General features: G+C 44.4%; 1 protein-coding gene across 1 annotated transcript in view; it reads left to right on the forward strand.

The window, feature by feature from the left end:
• Positions 1–19,412, forward strand: part of LOC143930034 (heparan-alpha-glucosaminide N-acetyltransferase-like) — a 519,140-nt gene that overhangs the window by 218,232 nt on the left and 281,496 nt on the right. The window contains exons 8-9 of the mRNA XM_077453933.1: positions 12,857–12,969; positions 17,373–17,497. Coding sequence (XP_077310059.1) covers positions 12,857–12,969; positions 17,373–17,497 — 238 coding nt within the window. The remainder of the gene's footprint in view (positions 1–12,856; positions 12,970–17,372; positions 17,498–19,412) is intronic.

Raw genomic sequence — 19,412 nt, forward strand, 5'->3', positions numbered from 1 at the left:
CTTGTCTTCTCCACCATTATAGTAAAGAGCTATGCAATTGCTGGGACTCAATTCCTCGGTCCAAGGACACGACAAGCTGATTATATAGGGGGGGAGAGAAAGGGAGAGAATTTCCACCGGTTCCACCAAGAGGGACAGGGCTGCTAAACCTCTCTAGTAACCTCCGCTGCACACAAGCCTGCATGCTGCATCCTCCTGGCAAGTTATGCTTAGCAAACGGCACAGCTGGAACAGTTCATTTAACATTTGCTTTTATATTCCCCAGCTCTTGCCCCTTCCTCCTTTCTCATCTCTCCCCCACGTCTCTCTCCCGTGTTACCGTTAGCCTAGGCGGTTGCCTTAGGCTACTCAGAAGCTCCTCCACTGGCCCTCTGCTCACTCGATCGTTTCCTTCAGTTTTGGTTTTCAAGCGGCCCGCGCTGCTGAGTTGTCTGACGTGACTCGCGATATCCCGCAGCCGCTGAGTAGCTCGCTCGGGTTCCTTCGGTTCACTCCTTCTATTACCTCGCAGTCGAGCCGAGCCAGGGACTCGCGATAATACGGCCGCCCGCGAGATCTCCCTCAGCTCACTCCAGCGTCACGAACAATGCTTGCTCGGGTTGGCTAGTTTCCGCAGTCTCAGACGGAGTGAGGAAGGGACCGCTGTGTTGGACTCAGCGCATAGCTAGCTGCAACTTTCGTTTCCAGGCTAATTTCTTCCCATCGAGGGGGAGCGAAGGGAGACAGGAACAGCGCGCCCTGGTTTCACACTCACTCTTTCACTCCCGCATCCGGCCACGCCCCTGGGAACATCACAGCTTTAATTTCAATAGCTGTGTGGTTCCCGTCGTGCGCTGTTACATACATCCCCTCCCCCTTGTCTGGGGAACTTTGATAGACAGATCACCCGTCCCAGGATTGGACGGGTGATCTGTCTATCAAAGTGCCTGGACAAGGGGGAGGGGCTGTATGAGACGGCGTGCGACGGGGAACCACACAGCTATTGAAATCAAAGCTGTGATGTTCCCGGCGTTCTATTCAACCAGGCGGCGGAGGCGGCTCTCCTCTCTCTTCCCTGCACTGGGGACAACACACTGGCTGCACTGGGGACAACACACTGGCTGCACTGGAGACAATGCTGGCTGCACTTATCTCTTTTATCATGTCTGCAGTCTCTGACCATCTTCTGTACCATGTCGCCAGTCTCTGACCATCTCCTGTACCATGTCCCCGGTCTCCGACCATCTCCTGTACCATGTCCCCGGTCTCTGACCATCTCCTGTACCATGTCCCTGGTCTCTGACCATCTCCTGTACCATGTCCCCGGTCTCTGACCATCTCCTGTACCATGTCGCCAGTCTCTGACCATCTCCTGTACCATGTCCCCGGTCTCTGACCATCTCCTGTACCATGTCGCCAGTCTCTGACCATCTCCTGTACCATGTCGCCGGTCTCTGACCATCTCCTGTACCATGTCGCCAGTCTCTGACCATCTCCTGTACCATGTCCCCAGTCTCTGACCATCTCCTGTACCATGTTCCCAGTCTCTGACCACCTCCTGTACCATGTCCCCAGTCTCTGACCATCTCCTGTGCCATGTACCCAGTCTCTGACCATCTCTTGTACCATGTCCCCAGTTTCTGACCATCTCCTGTATAAAAATATTTTTTGTTTTCGGTATTGGTCAGTTTTGGTATCGGTTTCGGTTTTCGGCCTAGTGTATTTTTCATTTTCGGTATCGGTTTCGGCATCAAAAACCCATTCGGTGCACCCCTAGTTTACAACCACTTTCGGCAGGGGATCCCTGAGCAGATTTCCTGCTGAATCACAGCTGAACAGAGCAGATATCAGTTTTGGCAGCGGACTGTGGCAGACCTGTGTTGGTTCTATGGGCTGCCAGATGTCTGTTTACATCAAGCTACTTCTCATCTGTCCTGTTTAGGTCTAGAAAAATGGAAAAGAATGCAGAAGACATGCATAGACCAGCATGGAGCTTCTGATAAAGTCTGCTTGAAAAACTGACAAGCAGACCTGATTGGAAAACCCATGTGAAAGGAGCCTGATGATTAACTGTACCCTAAAATGTAAACTTAAAGCGGAGGTCCACCCTAAAGTGGACCTTCCACTCATTGGAAACCGCCCCCCTCCGGCACCACAATTGACACCTTTCAGGGGGGAGGGGGGTGCAGGTACCTGTACAGTACAGGTATCTGCACCCACTTCTGGTGTAGATTCTGCAGAAGGTACGCCCCTTTCCGCAGAATCTACGCCCCTTTCCGAAGGTCCCCCGCTGCCTGCTGGGAAACACACGGATCCCAGAGACAGCGGGGACCATCCTTATTGCGCTGCATGACTCGCGCATGTGCAGTAGGGAACCGGGAAATGAAGCCGAAAGGCTCCACTTCCTGATTCCCATACCCAAGATGGCGGCGGCAGCACCCGAGAGACGATCGAGAGATTGGCTTCGGGTGCCGACATCGCGGGCACGCTGGGCGGGTAAGTGTCATTATTTTAAAAGTCAGCAGCTGCAGTATTTGTAGCTGCTGGCTTTTTAAAAAAAAAAAAGCCGGAACTCCCGGCGGACTCCCGCTTTAAGCTGGCCATAGACGGATCAACAATCGGCTAGTTCAGCAGAGTTCAGACAAATTTAAATCCATCTATGGCCATTCCCGCTCAACAGAAGTCAAACTAACAACCATCTTCTGTCAAACAGGAATGTTGTAAAACTTTTCTCAGTGTGGGTTTCCTGATGGTGACAACAGTGGACCGTACCTGTGTAGTGTTTGGTGGCACATCCACTTGCAGTCTCCATTAAGAGCACAACTGGGAGACAGAGACTTGATAAAAAAGGAAGTGCCAAAACAAGAACATTCATGGCAGGATCACTAGGTATTATATTCAGGAAAGCTGAAGATATAAAAATATTGAACACATTTTTTAAACATATTTTAAGATACTAATGCCTATAGAAGATTTTAGTGATCAGGCTTACATTTATTAGAGCTCAAATAGACGTATGCAGCTACAATGGCGCACCTTGTTGTGTATTGAAAGTTTAGCTTGGCATAGAAAACAATGATGTCTCACCCTGCTCTAAATTTATACTACAACTTTCTCTATTGCATGCAAACAAACATTTTGTATACCAAACTGCTAATAACCCACAAGGCTATACATGATCATACAGTATGCATGAGGCAATGACAAGCATACAGGACACCAACAAGGGTGTTTCTTTTTGATAGAAGTAGCTGCATTGTTTGGCTTAATGGGGGTAAGTTAGGATATACAAATGACACATTTGCAGTCCCTTTCTGGCTCAAGCTGCTCTTTGTACACTATACTGTATTGCTAGATGCCTACAAATATTAATCATGGTAAATATTGACAGCATGAGTATTATGGCTGCGGGAAGCATTTTTCCTGTAATTGCATATAAATAATTTGATGTTGTTAATCCAGTGTAATAAACTGTCATGTGTCTAAAGCCCTACATCAGAAGTTCAACATCAGACAATTTCTTAATGGTACAATATTGACCTGTGATACAAGGCAGTAGCGAATTATTGCAAGCCCTGCAATATATATATTATTAAACCTGTTTGGAAAGTTTTTTTAATGGTAGTCCGTCAAATTAATCCACCACAGTAGATGGCCATAATTCTTCTTGTGGCACCATCTTTTGGACAATTTAAAAATACTTCCTGTCCAAGCATGGGGTCTTTTAGGCAGGCTAGGGTGTCATTCCGTTACTCTATCAACGCCTATGGTTCTCAGTAATCTGATCTTCTGGCTCTCTCTGTTCTAGAGCTTGTAATTCTGCAAATCAGGGGGTCCCAAGTTCCCAGCTGGGGAACAAAGGTATACAATTTATCCTATCCTACCTTTTGTTTCACAAGCCCCTCCCTCTTAGATTGTAAGCTTGCAGGAGCAAAGATCGTCTAACCCTCTTATTTTGAATTGTACTGTTGGTGTAGTGTCTCCCTTTACATTGTAAAGCACTGCAGAAACTGATGGAACTAAATAAATCCTGTATAATAATAAAAATAATATGCACATTCCAGGGCAACCCTGTTTTTAGTATGCCTATCTCTGAGAGCCGGTTCACACAGGGGCAACATGACTCTGGTCACGACATTGTGAGGCGACCTGGACATGACCTGAGCGCGCACCACAGTGCGACTTGGGGCGACTTACAAGGCGACTTTAAGTCGCCTCCAGGACAGGCGACTTCCAGTGGCCAATCAAACAACAATCAGCTCTGTGGGAGGAATGGGGGGGGGGGTTGCCTGAGAAAACTATTTTCTCTTCCTGTATTGTTGCTTCAGTTAAGACACAATCCGACTTTGGAGGTGAATTCCATTGAAATCAATGGGTACAAGTCGCCTAGAAGTCAGATTGAAGTAGTACAGGAACCTTTTATGAAGTCAGAACGACTTCAGTAGTGTGCATTAAGACGACTCTCATTCACTTACATTGATTTTATCATGTTGCGCGACTTGGGGCGACTTCAAGTTGGATCCAAAGTCGCGCCTGTGTGAATGGGCTCTGATCAATCATCATTCTCCTTCTCCCACCAATGAATCTGCTACCCATGACAGTTTCATAGATGCACAGAGGTGACCCATCACACAATTATTAACAAGAAGATGTAGCTCCACCCAGGTATTCCAAAGCATTTCAAAGTATTATGGAAAAAAAATTAACACATTTTCTGATCTTTTTTATTTTATTTTACAAGTAAAAAATGTTTGAGAGAAAAAAAGGCAATCAGATACAAGCAATGCAGTTTATTGTAGTGCAATAAAACAACAAGGGAAACACAATTATAGACCTTCCAAGCCATTATGCACACTTTTCATGGAAAGGGTCATACCCAAAAGGCTCAACAAGTATTCTAAACAGATGATAAAGTACAAGCTATAGAAAAACCTATCTGATGCCATTTTGCACATGTACAGCGGAGGCGTGGGGGGGGGGGGGGGGGAAGGTCATATCAATACACATACCCAATTCTGAAAGTAGAGAGAAAGAAGGGAAAAAAAGTAGGGGGGGGGGGGGGGACACACATAGCAAAGAGGTAGAAGGACATGGGGGGGGGGGAGGAAGAGGAGGAGCAGGTAGTCGCAGAAAAGAAGTGTCACGAAAGAGCGCTATAGACAAAATCATTTTTTGACTTTAGGATAGTTGTAATGTATCTAGGCTTGCCTATGCACCAGCAATTGAACATCGAGTGATTGTGGCAATGTACACTTAGATGTGCTTTTTTGGACATTTTCGTTATAAAACCTTTGGCAATAATGTGGAGTTGTCCCTCTTTTGTGACTATTACAATACTGCACTTTTCTTGGAAGTTTTTCCAACGAGATTTTGGAGTGTGTCTATAGAAATTTGGGTCAAACTTGGCTAGCAATCAGCATTCCAATTTAACGTCACGCAGTTTAATAGGGTTGAGGTCAGGGCTCTTTGCAGGCCACTTGGGTTGCTCTACACCAAACAGCTCAAACCATGACTTTATAGACCTTGCTTTATGCATGGGGCCAAGTTTAAGCTGGACCAGAAAAAACTTCCCCAAACTGTTGGTATACGGTTGGAAGCACACAATGTCTTTGTATACTGTAGCATTAACAGTAACTGTTACTAGAAAAACTGGAGCTCAGTCACATGGAAGAGTGTCCACATTCAATGTCCACATAATATATTTAAAATTGCAATTCTTTGGATACCACAAATAAAATAAATGAAGCAATTGGTTTAATTTAAAATAAGGCATAGACTTCAAATGGAGAATTGATGACCCGTAAAACTGTACTGGTCCCCACTGCTTTCAAGTCACTGCTGCGACATTAAAATCAGATCTGCATGACAGGATTCAGATTTGTTTCTGCAGATGAATGCTGACAAGTACTCAGGTTAATTGAAAACCTCTTTACTGATGAAAATCTACAAAGAGCATGGTCAGTAATGTATGGTCAAACCCTCATGTATACCAGTCCTGCTGGTGACCGATAATTAGTTCCCCCCACACAATCACTCTTGTCTTTTAAGCAGTGTTGCATTCTCATTTACAATCAACTCTTTAGGAATTCTAGTCGGCTTTAGGCTTTGGAGTAATAATACTGAAGTGTTCATTTGTGTATTCAACCAAGCAAAAATGCACTGGAATGTATCCTCTATGTCCCATTGCAGATAACTAATAGGTAAAGTGATCGTAAAGTCTATTTTATTAATTAAAATATTAAGCAGGTTTATACTTACCTGCTCTGTGCAATGATATTGCACAGAGCTGCCCCTTACTTCTTCTTCTGGGATCCCCCACTGGCAATTTTGGCTCCTCCTCTTCTGTGTCTGCCTCCATAGCAAGTTGCTTGCTATGGGTGCAAATGTGCAGGCGTGCGCCCGAGTCAGGCTGTGTGTGCCTATAGATGCAGGTTCCACCCCTGATGCCTTTCACTTGTAATTCGGCTTACTCATAAAGGAACCCTCACAGCCTGCAAAACTTTGGATTTAGCAGTAATGGCCTCTGCTGCTGTCAGTCAAATCCAGTGATGTCTATAGACACACATAGCCTGACTCAGCTTCACCCAGGGGCGGACTGACCATTGGGCCACTCGGGCACCATGCCATTGTGTGGCAGCACAGTGGTGTAGTGGTTAGCACTCTCACCTAGCAGTAAGAAGGGTCGCTGGTTCAAATACCAACCACGACACTACCTGCCTAGAGTTTGCATGTTTTCCCTGTGCCTGCATGGGTTTCCTCTGGGTAGGTACTCCAGTTTCCTCCCACAATCCAAAGACCTGCAGGTAGGTTAATTTGGCTTCTGTCCAAAATTGGCCCTAGTATATGAATGAGGACCTTGGATTGTGGGCTCTTTGAGTGTAGGGACCGATGTCAGTGTGCAATGTACAAGGATAGGGACAATTGTAGACACTCACTCAGGTTGAACTGGATGGACTGGTGTCCTTATTCAACCTTAGCAACTATGAAACTATGGAGGTTGCGAGCCTCAGTAAAACCATGGAAAGTATGTACAAATCTGTGTTTTTTTCTACATCTGTCTCTGAAATGTCCCTTGCCGACATCCTTTTGGTCTAAAAATCCAGAGATTATAGCTGCCCTACCTCTCCAGTACCTTCTCAGCCAATAGAAACATGTCTGTGTATACTGTGTGATTGTATACTGTGTGTGTGTGTTTGTGTATACTGTGTGGCCCCATAATGTCTGATTGCCTGGGGGCCCCATAATCTCCTATTGCCCGGGGGCCCCATGAGTTGTCAGTCCGCCCCTGGCTCCACTCCTGCTCTCTGCTCACTGGATTTGACTGACAGCAGCAGGGGCCATTACCGCTAAATGCAAAGCTTTGCAGGCTGAAAGCTGATGCATTTCACCTGTAATTGGGCTTAGTTATATGGGTTCCTCTATGACTAAGCCGAATTACAAGTGAAAGGCATCGGGGTGGAACCTGCATCCAATGGGAGATGCATCCTTTGAATAAACTATTGACATTTTGGATTTAGCAGTAGTGTGGCTCTGTTTTCTTAACTCTTGGGATATGGGCATAGGGTGGACCCACTGGGAGTCTTGGCACCTGCAGCCATTTTTTTTTAATTATATGGGCATAAAGCACTACTTGCAGCCCACAAATGCCTTTCTAAACGTGTAGTGTATTTATATTCAGCAAAATGAGAGAAACTGAGCTGGTATTTACTGAAAAGATGTATGAGCCTGCAATAAGTGAAGACCAACTCATCCCTTTGTTTTACACATTTCGCCAAGAGATTTTTAGTCGTTTTTTCTTCTCATTGATTAATTGAAAGCATACATCAGTGAGGAATGATGCAGTTCCCTGCAGAAGTCAGTCATATGGGCCATGGACATGAAGATGATCTGGAACATGAAAGGAATGAATTAAAGACAGCACAGTAATCCATTAATGGGAGCACTAAAGGGAATACTTGCACACTTATTAAAATAAGAAGGTGCTAGAGAGTGCTTTGATTAATCTAGAATTCACTCTGCTTGTAATACCGACCACTGCACTTTAATGTACAGTATCTTAAAAGCATGTTGCCACTATGACACAAATCCTTTACGGTTTTTGAGACAAGGCTTACGTAAGATGGATATGTTTGTGCTCAAATCCTTGTGGCATATGTGCAGAGGAGGGGGTGATTGAGAGAAGCGCTTGCTTATAGATGGACCATGAGTTGTCTAACTCTATGGGGCTCAAGTATGAAGAATGGTTAATTCTTCTCCTTTACCCTTTGCAATATATTGCTGCTTTATGTATCTCAAGGATCTAAGTTAAAAGTTGTGATGTCAAGGTAAAGTAAAACAAAACTGTTGTAAATTAGACTGTCAAAAAAATGCAATGTCGATGTTGATAAAATTAAATAGAAATTAAAATAAAAAGTTGGGATCTACAGCTCACTTCAACTCACAGTCTCCGCTCTAATTCAAAGGTGTTCTATCAGGTTGAGCTCAGGACTGTGCAGGCCAGTCAAGTTCCTCGCCCCCACCCCAAACTCGCTCATCCATTTCTTTATGGACCTTGCTTTGTGCACTAGTCCAAATCATTCGGTGGAGGGGGGTCATGGTGTTGGGTTGTTTTTCCAGGGTTGGGCTTGGCCCCTTAGTTCCAGTGAAGGGGACTCTTAAGGTGTCAGCATATCAAGACGTTTTGGACAATTTTATTCTCCCAACTTTGTGGGAACAGTTTGGGGAAGGCCCCTTCCTGTTCCAACATGACTGCGTATTAGTCCACAAAGCAAGGACCATAAAGGCTTGAATGAGCGAGTTTGGGGGTGGAGGAACTTGACTGGCCTGCACAGAGTCCCGACCTCAACCCGCTAGAACACCTTTGGGATGAATTTGAGCAGAGATTGCGAGCCATGACTTCACACCCACATCCACGCCTGACCTCACAGGCCTTCCTCTCCTTCTGGAAGAATGGTCAAACATTCCCATAGACACACTCCTAAACCTTGTGATCAGCCTTCCCAGAAGAGTTAACACTATTATAGCGGCAAAGGGTGGGCCAACTCAAAATTGAACCCTACTGACTAAGACTGGGATGAATTTAAAGTTCATGTGCGTGTAAAGGCAGGCACCCCCAATACTTTTGGTAATATAGTATATTTTTGATGCATCCTACATCACAGGATTGTGTATACACCAGGTAGTCCTTAATAGTAGGAGCACGTTTTTGAGTACAGTTTACAGTTGGTTTACTGCCTGATGCAGATACAGCATGAGTATTTGTACCCTTTAAAGTAGATGGAAAAGTTAAATAATAAACCAGCTGATTTATTGAATATAAGGTTGCCTTTTCATTGCTCTCTATTGTGCCACATACATTTTCTAATAAATTGCATTGTAAATACCTTTTCTTGTTGTTTTTTTAAGCAGTCATGTGACCACAAAGCTCCGGCTCCATTCTCTGCATTCTTCCCCCTCCACCAAAGCTTTAGAGCAGTAGACACCAGCGGGTGATTTCAAGGCTCTATGTCAGGGATATGCAATTAGCGGACCTCCAGCTGTTGCAAAACTACAAGTCCCATCATGCCTCTGGGTGTCATGCTTGTGGCTGTCTTGCCAAGCCTCATGTGACTTGTAGTTCTGCAACATCTGGAGGTCCGCTAATTGCATATCCCTGATCTATGTGGTCATGCAGAGCTTTGCAGTCATGTCACCGTATAGAAAAACGATATAAAAAAGGTATTTACATTACAGTTTATTACAAAAAGTAAGTGTGGTAATAGCCTTTCCTTCTACTTCTATGCAGAACTAAAGGGACAAAGGTAAATTATATGCAAACTCATTCACTAAAACCTCACTGAAGCTTTTACTTGCTTCAGTGATTTTTATTTATTTTTTTATATAAAATTGCAGCTTTCCGTAAAAAAAAAATCCTTCCATTAAAATCCTTGATCAGGCACCTTTAGGTTACAGAAAAGTGTGACAATTCTCTGCCCCTGTGTCCCAATTACTTGCCGGAGTGCATGTGGGCAGAAAGTAACTGCAAAGACCCTGCAGCAAACATTAAAAAAAAGGTGAAAAGAAGACATTCTATGATTGGTTAATCCCCCCCCCATCTATTGACAAATGTCCTGTTTTCTGTGAAAAAAATACAAGATATTTTATGATTAGACATACTATTGTCACTGTACTACTGTGGAAACTAAGTTTTAGCGCCCAAAGCATACCTTAGTCCCCAGGATGAATGGAATTAAGGGTTTTAACTAATGAAGCAATACCCACACATCAGGGATGTGCAGTCATGGGAGGCAGGTGAGGCAGAGCCTCACCTCCCATCAACATAAAAAAAAAAAAAAATCGGGCTTCAAGGGGCATAGCTTGGTGACCTAGGGTCACAGAGAGCCAAAGTCATACCCCACCACTGGTAAAAACTCGGGGCTCCTCTGACCTGTGGTTCCAGAGATACGGAACTCCTTGCGCAGCCTGTCAGAAGCTACATGCAGAGTGGCTGGGTTAAATACACGCTGGCACACTGTCTTTGCAGTAGACTGAGAGGATGAGCTCACAGTGCCTCTTACTTCTTGTCAGAGGCACTGAGCTCAATGGACAGCTTGGAGCCTTGGACTAATGGTAAAGTACCATTGGCCCCAGGTGTCCAATAAAAATGCTGCAGTGGAGGCACTCCTCTCACTGCAGTGTCATTGAAGGGAGCATGTGTCTAAAAGACACATGCTCCCTTCCAGCCCAGCCTTCTTAACTACAAGGAAAAAACATGGCTTTATGTGTATAAGGTTTACCCATAATCCCATGTTTTTCTCACACAGGTAAGAGGGAGAATGAGAATCTTCTGCTGCTGAAAAGATACTGTTTTAATCAAACTGAAACATATATTATTATTCTATATGTTATAACATAATAATTTATTATTTATCTATTTAACTGTGAAATTACTGGTTTGAAGTTAACACTTCAAACTTCAATACTTTGTCCGTTAAACCACCTGCTTGAGTACAGTTTTTGAAAATATAGTAAATTACCTGAAAAACAATATATAATAATTTGTATATTACTTATGGTAATTAACCCCCTTGCCACCCAGGCCAATTCTGACACTTTTCTCCTACATGTAAAAATCATAATTTTTTTGCTAGAAAATTACTCAGGACCCCCAAACATTATATATATATATTGTTTTAGTAGACCCCCTAGGGAATAAAATGGTGGTTGTTGCAACTTTTTATAGTACACGGTATTTGCACAGCAATTTTTCCAAACGCATATTTTTTGGAAAGAAACTGTTTCATGAATATACCGTATTTATCGGTGTATATAACACACACCCCAAGCATAGGAGGGAATTTTAAGGAAAAAAAGTTTTAGGAGGGAAGTTTAAGGAAAAAACTTACATTTAAATGCCCATCAATGCAGCCTTATCAGTGTCCATCTGCAGCTTTGTCAGTGTCATTTGCAGCCTTGCATTGCAGCCTTCTCAGTGTCATTTGCACCCTTGCATTGCAGCCTTGTCAGTGTCGTTGCAGCCTTAACAGTGTCGTTGCAGCCTTAACAGTGTCGTTGCAGCCTTGTCAGTGTCGTTGCAGCCTTGCCAGTGTCGTTGCAGCCTGTCAGTGTCATTTGCACCTTGCATTGCAGCCTTGTCAGTGTCGTTGCAGCCTTGTCAGTGTCATTTGCAGCCTTGTCATTGCAGCCTTGTCAGTGTCGTTGCAGGCTTGCATTGCAGCCTTGTCAGTGTCATTTGCAGCCTTGCATTGCAGCCTTGTCAGTGTCATTTGCAGCCTTGCATTGCAGCCTTGTCAGTGTCATTTGCAGCCTTGCATTGCAGCCTTGTCAGTGTCATTTTCAGCTTTGCATTGCAGCCTTGTCAGTGTCATTGCAGGCTTGCATTTCAGCCTTGCCGTTTAAAAATGGTGCCGCCGAGATACAGATGAGATGTCCTGTGTATCTTGGTAGCGCTGGGTAGCTCTCAGCCGTTCTCGGCTGCTTTTGGCCTGGTCTCTGCGGCTTTCGGCTGCACTCGGCCATTCTCGGTGGCTTTCAGCCGCACTCGGCCGTTCAGAAAGACGAAAGCCGCCGAGAACGGGTGAAAGCAGGCAAAAAGCCGGCAAGAGCATCTGAAAGCGGCCAAAAGTGGGGGATCAGCGTATAACACGCACCCACAATTTCCCCCTGATTTTAAGGGTAAAAAGGTGCGTGTTATACACCGATAAATACGGTATGTAAATAAAAAAAACACTAAAGGTAGCCCACTTTTTTGGTATAATGTGAAAGATGATGTTACGCGGAGTAAATAGATACCTAACATATCGCACTTTAAAATTGCACATACTTGTGGAATGGCGCCAAACTTAAGTACTTAAAAAATCTCCATAGGCAACGCTTTAAATTTTTTTACAGATTACATGTTTAGAGTTACGGTGGAGGTCTAGTGCTAGGATTATTGCTCTTGCTCTAACGTTTGCGGTGTATGTATCCTGTGTGTATCTGGCTCTGATTCTAGTCAGTGCCTCACCCGCAACTGACCTCACCGCATTTCCCTGCCACGCATGATACATTCATCATGAGAGGCGAGTTATTTTTACATATTAAATATCCCAAAATGTTTTTTTTTCCTGGAGTTCAGCTTTAATTTGCTTCAGTTTTGGTTTACATGTACTTCCATATCTATACATGGATTTACCTGCCTAGACAATTTAAAGTGAATTTGGCACCACAAGGATACAGAATCAGTGTAAAAACATTGTAGGACAGGTAAGGTGCACCTTAATCTATTTTACTGCCCGTGTCTTGTAGGATTGTTGAATTTTAACTAAAGTGTCTTTAATGAAAATGTTGTCATTTCATATAGGTTCTGTTTCTCATTGAACCATCTGTCTGTTTGCAGTGTCTTGGCGCTGGGCACGTATACCAGGGGTCCTACAGCGACTGGGTTTCACCTATTTTGTGGTAGCATTTATGTTTGCCTGTTTTAGTAAGCAGAACTTGGATATTGTGGAGGTGAGGTCCTAACATATAAAAATTTGCCTGGAATACTTTGTTGCATATTTGGTTAGAGTCTCTTGGCTTTTTGTTACACATATTATTATTTGAGAGCATCCCAGTGGGGCAGACATGTCACAATGTCAATTCATTTCTAATGAATTGAGTTCCCTCCCAAAGCCATTTCTAAGGATGCAGTGTTCATGTGTAGGAAGTGAACAGCTTTTGTCTTAGACATTGGAAGAAAAGGCAGGGCAGCGCCATGTAGGATGCACAATGCATTTCTCACCTAAGAGGACACAGGTAAGTATAACATTTGAAAGGGGTGCAAGGGGTGGGTCCTGACCATGAAAATAAGAGTGTGCACAAGTCATAAGAAAGAAGTCATGACATTCAATAAAAAAAAAAAAAATGTATCTGTAGTTGCCATTCCAAAGATTGCTGTCACTTTCTAACCAGAATGCTGAATATAACGTCTACTTTTGACTTCTTCCACCTAATAAATGAAGCATACTGTTGTAAAGTGACAGTCTGCAGAAATTACAGCATTTTACCCCAATAACATTTTTAATTTGGAAGTAGAAAGACAATTATATGCAGTCCAGGGTATGACAACAGTATTTTTGTGCTCAATTTCCCTTCTACTTTCTAAGGAGCCACAGCTTAGCTTACATGGATTAGGCAAGAAACCAGAACTTTTTTTCCCAATACCTTGTAACCACTTATAGTGCCACTCTAGGTGTACACACGATCAGAATTTTGGTTGGAAAAAGTGCTGATGATTTTCCCAACTGATTTCCAACGGGATTTCGCTTGTCTTGCATGCACACAGTCACACCAAATTCCGACCGCCAAGAACGCGGTGACGTACAACACGTACGACGGGACTAGAAAAAGGAAGTTCAATAGCCAGTAGCCAATAGCTTCCATCTTGTAGTTGAATCTGAGCATGCGTGCGTTTTTGCGCATCGGAATCTCGCATGCACCATTGATAAATAGAGCCCACAGAAATACCCGTTATTGCCGGATATGGGGGAACATGTGACGCGTGTACAACAATAAAAGGTTAACACACCACAACCAAACAAATGAAGATGCCAATACAATTATTATCAATTATTAATTGATTTAGAAAATGATACAATTCATACAAGTTATATATGAAGACATTCAGTACAATGTGTGTAAAAAATAAAAAAGTAGCATTGTGTTAAAACAACTTGCCCAAAACTAATGACATAACACGCACTACTGGCATATAGTAAATAATATAAAACATTCGAGAACACTGTAAAAGAAATACGCAAAAGCTCAACAGTAAATGAAATGGATACAGATGATAGGGTAAATAAATTGTTTGTTAGACCTCTGTTGTACAGCATTGAGGGAGAACTACACAACATTTTTGGGTAATCGCACCCCCTTTCTCAAGTTGTCATTACCTGGAACATGAGACATTCCCCTGGTTCCCCCACAATGCTTGAGTGGACAATTGCCAGGCTGGAATGCTCTCACAGGTGGGTGTGGCAGTGGGGGACATTCACCTGGGGTGGCAGGTCAGGGTGGCAGTTGATCATAAGGAAGGTACATATGAATTGTTTACAGCAGGCATCACTAAATGGCAGGCTACGGTCCGGATGCGGACCGAGCCACTGATCCATCCAGACCTGCCGTCATGCTAATTAGGAGCTGCTTATTTCTCCCAGCCCTTAATATAACAGCAGAGCGGAAAGCTGGAGATAGAACATTTCTGGATCGAGTGCAGGAAGCAAAGCATTGAACGGAGCTGCCAGTATTAACTTTTCAAGTTAGCCAGCAGGTGACTGGATGCAGGGAGGTCCTGGCAGCCAATCACCTGATGGTTGATTCAAAAAGTTAATCCCAGCCAATCCTGTTTCCACACTCTCTGTTCAGTGCTGTGCCTCCCACACTCGGTCCAAAAATGTTCTGAGTAAAGAGGGCAGAGGCCACTACTCTGGCTGTGTCTGTGTGGGGGGAATGATGTGAAGGAGGCAGTGCTGTGTGTGTGTGTGTGTGGGGGGGGGGGGGTGGATGTCAAGAGGACAGAGCACACAACTGTGTGTGCATTGTAAAGGGGGGATACAATGTGAAGAGGGGCAGTGCTCTGGGGGAGGAGGTGATGTAAAGGGAGAGGGCAGTGCTGTGGTGGGTGATGTAAAGGGGGACAAAGCTGTGGGGGGGGGGGTGGAGTTGATGTTAAGAGGGCAGAGCATATTACTGTGGGAGGGGTTTTGATGTGAGAGGGGCGATTATGAGGGGGCAGTGCTGTGGGGGGTGGGGTAGATGTAAAGAGGGCAGTGTTGTGAGGGTATGTGAAATCGGACAGTACTGTGGGGAGGGATGTAAAGGGGGCATAGGACAGTACTGTGGGGAGGGATATAAAGGGGGTATAGGACAGTACTGTGGGGAGGGATGTAAAGGGGACATAGGACAGCACTGTGGGGAGGGATGTAAAGGGGGCATAGGACAGCACTGTGGGGAGTGATGTAAAGGGGGCATAGGACAGCACTGTGGGGAGGGATGTAAAGGGGGCATAGGGCAGTAGTGTGGGAGGCATGTAAAGGGGACATAGGACAGTACTGTGGGGAGGGATGTAAATGGGGCATAGGACAGTACTGTGGGGAGGGATGTAAAGGGGACATAGGACAGTACTGTTGGGAAGGGATGTAAAGGGGGCATAGGACAGCACTGTGGGGAGGGATGTAAAGGGGGCATAGGGCAGTACTGTGGGGAAGGATGTAAAGGGGACATAGGACAGTACTGTGGGGAGGGATGTAAAGGGGACATAGGACAGTACTGTGGGGAGGGATGTAAAGGGGACATAGGACAGTACTGTGGGGAGGGATGTAAAGGGGACATAGGACAGTACTGTGGGGAGGAATGTAAAGGGGGCATAGGACAGTACTGTGGGGAGGGATGTAAAGGGGACATAGGACAGTACTGTGGGGAGGGATGTAAAGGGGGCATAGGACAGTAGTGTGGGGAGGGATGTAAAGGGGGCATAGGACAGTACTGTGGGGAGGGATGTAAAGGGGGCAAAGGACAGTACTATGGGGAGGGATGTAAAAGGGACATAGGACAGTACTGTGGGGAGGGATGTAAAGGGGACATAGGACAGTACTGTGGGGAAGGGATGTAAAGGGGACATAGGACAGTACTGTGGGGAGGGAAGTAAAGGGGACATAGGACAGTACTGTGGGGAGGGATGTAAAGGGGGCATAGGACAGTACTATGGGGAGGGATGTAAAGGGGACATAGGAAAGTACTGTGGGGAGGGATGTAAAGGGGGCATAGGACAGTACTGTGGGGAAGGGATTAAAGGGGGCATAGGACAGTACTGTGGGGAGGGATGTAAAGGGGACATAGGACAGTACTGTGGGGAGGGATGTAAAGGGGACATAGGACAGTAATGTGGGGAGGGATGTAAAGGGGACATAGGACAGTACTGTGGGGATGGATGTAAAGGGGGCATAGGACAGTACTGTGGGGAGGGATGTAAAGGGGGCATAGGACAGTACTGTGGGGAAGGGATGTAAAGGGGGCAGAGAACAGTACCGTGGGGGGTGTAGATTTGAAGAGGGGTTGAGGACTGCTGTAAATTAAGGGTGTGTGTGATGTGAATGGGGTTAAGCACATTATTATAAAGGGGGGAGGGTGGAGGTGATGTGCAGGGATGGCTGGTAACACTATTATGAAGGGGAAATTAATGTGAAGTGGGGGTCTGTGATGTGGGGGGGGGGGGAGGCTGAGGACACTGATGTAAGGGATTGTGATATAGGAGGAGAGAGTGGGAAAAAATGCAGTTTGGACCTCTGATGGAAGAAAACTTTATTGGTCGGACCTCTGTGAATTTAAATTTAATACCCCCTGGTTTACAGTGTTTGCTCTAAGCGAGCCAATTACATTGTCTAGTATGGGCAAAGCATGGGTTTATATGAAATCGGAGTACATTTCTTAGCTGGTAGGAGGTTTATTGTTGGATGTTTGTGACCTACAAATGCATTGCCAAAAACAAAGACATTTATTGAGTTCAATGTTGGTTTGTAATTGACTCGATTTTAATATGAATGTTAAAATCGCAAAACCGTGTTAGTAAAAAATACAGCAGTATCTAAAGTCATTAGCAATTAATCTTGTTGATCGTTCAAGTGTTCGATACCTTTAGAAGAAAACTGCAAATCTCAGGATTTCCTCTCTTTAATCCTTCAAGCCGTAGTGCTGGGATGTGCAGAACATCATGTAATTGCTTGTTGCACAGAATGCCTGTTGTTGAAAACAACCAGGAATGATCCTGCTGACCAGCATGAAAGAGGAAATGCTTTAAATATTGATGTTGGAGCAAAGTCTCCCTGAAGTAGCCCAAAGTGCCTGTCTGACTATATATTCTTTTGTCTGTGCAGAGCCATCAGTGGAGTGCTGCCGTAAGGGATATTGTCACTTATTGGCCAGAGTGGATCATCATGATAGCTCTAGAGACAGTATCACTATGTCTGACGTTCCTGCTACCTGTGCCTGGATGTCCCACGTAAGCACTATTAGTGATTACTGCGTATGCATAATTGGATTATTCTTGCCAGAACTGCATAACGTGATAAATGTATTCCTCAGAAAAAAGTGAAACTTATTGCTTGCTGATTGTTCAGATGGCTTGCAGAATTTCCTGACAGCTTGAAGACTTTTCAGACACATAATGAAGATGATTGACAGAAAACGTTATCAAAGAAAAATAAAACAGAACAAAAGTTTTTACCCATCTAACCTGGATGGTTTCAATGTGCTGCACTGTTATATGCGAGGTGTCTGTAGACCAGTGGTCATCAACCCTGTCCCCAGGGCCCACTAACAGGCCAGGTTTTACGTTTTACCTTGGGGAGATGCAGACTAGAATACTGCAATCACTGAGCAGCAAATGATATCACCTGTGATGTATTTCAGTTATCTTGCAAACCTGGCCTGTTAGTGGGCCCTGAGGACAGGGTTGGAGGCCACTGCTGTAGAGCATATATATCATCTTACTAGATTGGTGGTGACCTGATTGTATGGGGGTGTATGACCACCACCTTTTCTCTATAACAGCCTATCAATATGAGATGAGAAGAGCCCAATGTGACTATTTTTAGCTGAATTATGTAACATTCCGATTTTTCTTGTGGCAAGAAGACTTCCACTTGCCAAGATCCCAGGGGAAAGGCATCAGTCAGGTTACAATACCAGCTCCAATTGCCTTTTCTTGACAAGCAGGATCAACTATATTTGCATGCACCTCTGTTTTCAGCCATGTATATGAAGCTCTGCTGGCTATAATCACACATATCCGACCATCTTCTAAAGCAGTGGTCATCAACCCTGTCCTCAGGGCCCACTAACAGGCCAGGTTTTATGTATTACCTTGGGGAGATGCAGACTAGAATACTGCAATCACTGAGCAGTAAATGATATCACCTGTGATGTATTTCAGTTATCTTGCAAACCATGGCCTGTTAGTGGGCCCCGAGGACAGGGTTGATGACCACTGCTCTAAAGTCTATGGGCAGCCGCCTTTATTTTCCATTGGTAAGCATTGCTGTATCTTTAATATAGTAACAAAAAGACAGGAAAATATAAAGAAAGCAAGAGTTCTGATAAAAAAAATTAAGTAGAATAATAATGACATATATTTAAACATATACTAGGCTTTTCTGATTACCCATCCATATTTTGTTTGGGCATATCTAGCCAATGTTGTTCTTGGAAAAAATGCACCCTTCTTGGGGAACTGAAAAACTTTTACCCACTGGGCAGCTTATACCTTGGGGAAACCAGTTTCTCCTGCAAACAGCGCCAGTTTCACAAACTTTCCTTTTTTTTTTATTTCACATGACTTTATTTTTTCTTCATACTAACATATAGACAACATTTTTGTAGCAAAACTGATAGTAACAGTTATTACACTGCCATGGGCACTTTCAGTTGCATTTTATATCATATTAAAATAAAAAAAAAGATGTTAAATTTACCAGCTCTGTGCAATATATTGAACAACGTGGCCCCTTACCTCCTCTTCTGGAGTCCCCCCCCCCCCCCGACACTGTCCACTTCTCCTTTCCTGTGGGTACCTCCTGAGGAAGCCACGTGCTGGGGGGCACCCAATCAGGGGCACTTCCGAGCCAGGCTGTGTACCTCTATAGAGACACAGTGTGGCTTGGCCATGTCCCCTACTCTCTCCTCATGGGATTTGACTGACAGTAGTGGGAGCTCTGGATCGTTAGCGGAGGAAGGTTTGTATTTAGGGAATGGGGGGGGGGGGGGCAAGTAGTGGGGAGTTTTTTTACTTGAATGTAGAGAACGCAGTAAGTAAAGAAAAAAAATTGACTTTAGAACCACTTCCATTTTTTTTTTTATTGTTACTACTTTTGCTCAAGCAGTCCTGACAATCCTCGTCACCATCACGTTTGCTGGCC

Source organism: Lithobates pipiens, unplaced genomic scaffold (genome assembly GCF_037356315.1).
Source record: "Lithobates pipiens isolate NorthernLeopardFrog02 unplaced genomic scaffold, aLitPip1_a1.2 Scaffold_25, whole genome shotgun sequence".
Classification (NCBI taxonomy): domain Eukaryota; kingdom Metazoa; phylum Chordata; class Amphibia; order Anura; family Ranidae; genus Lithobates; species Lithobates pipiens.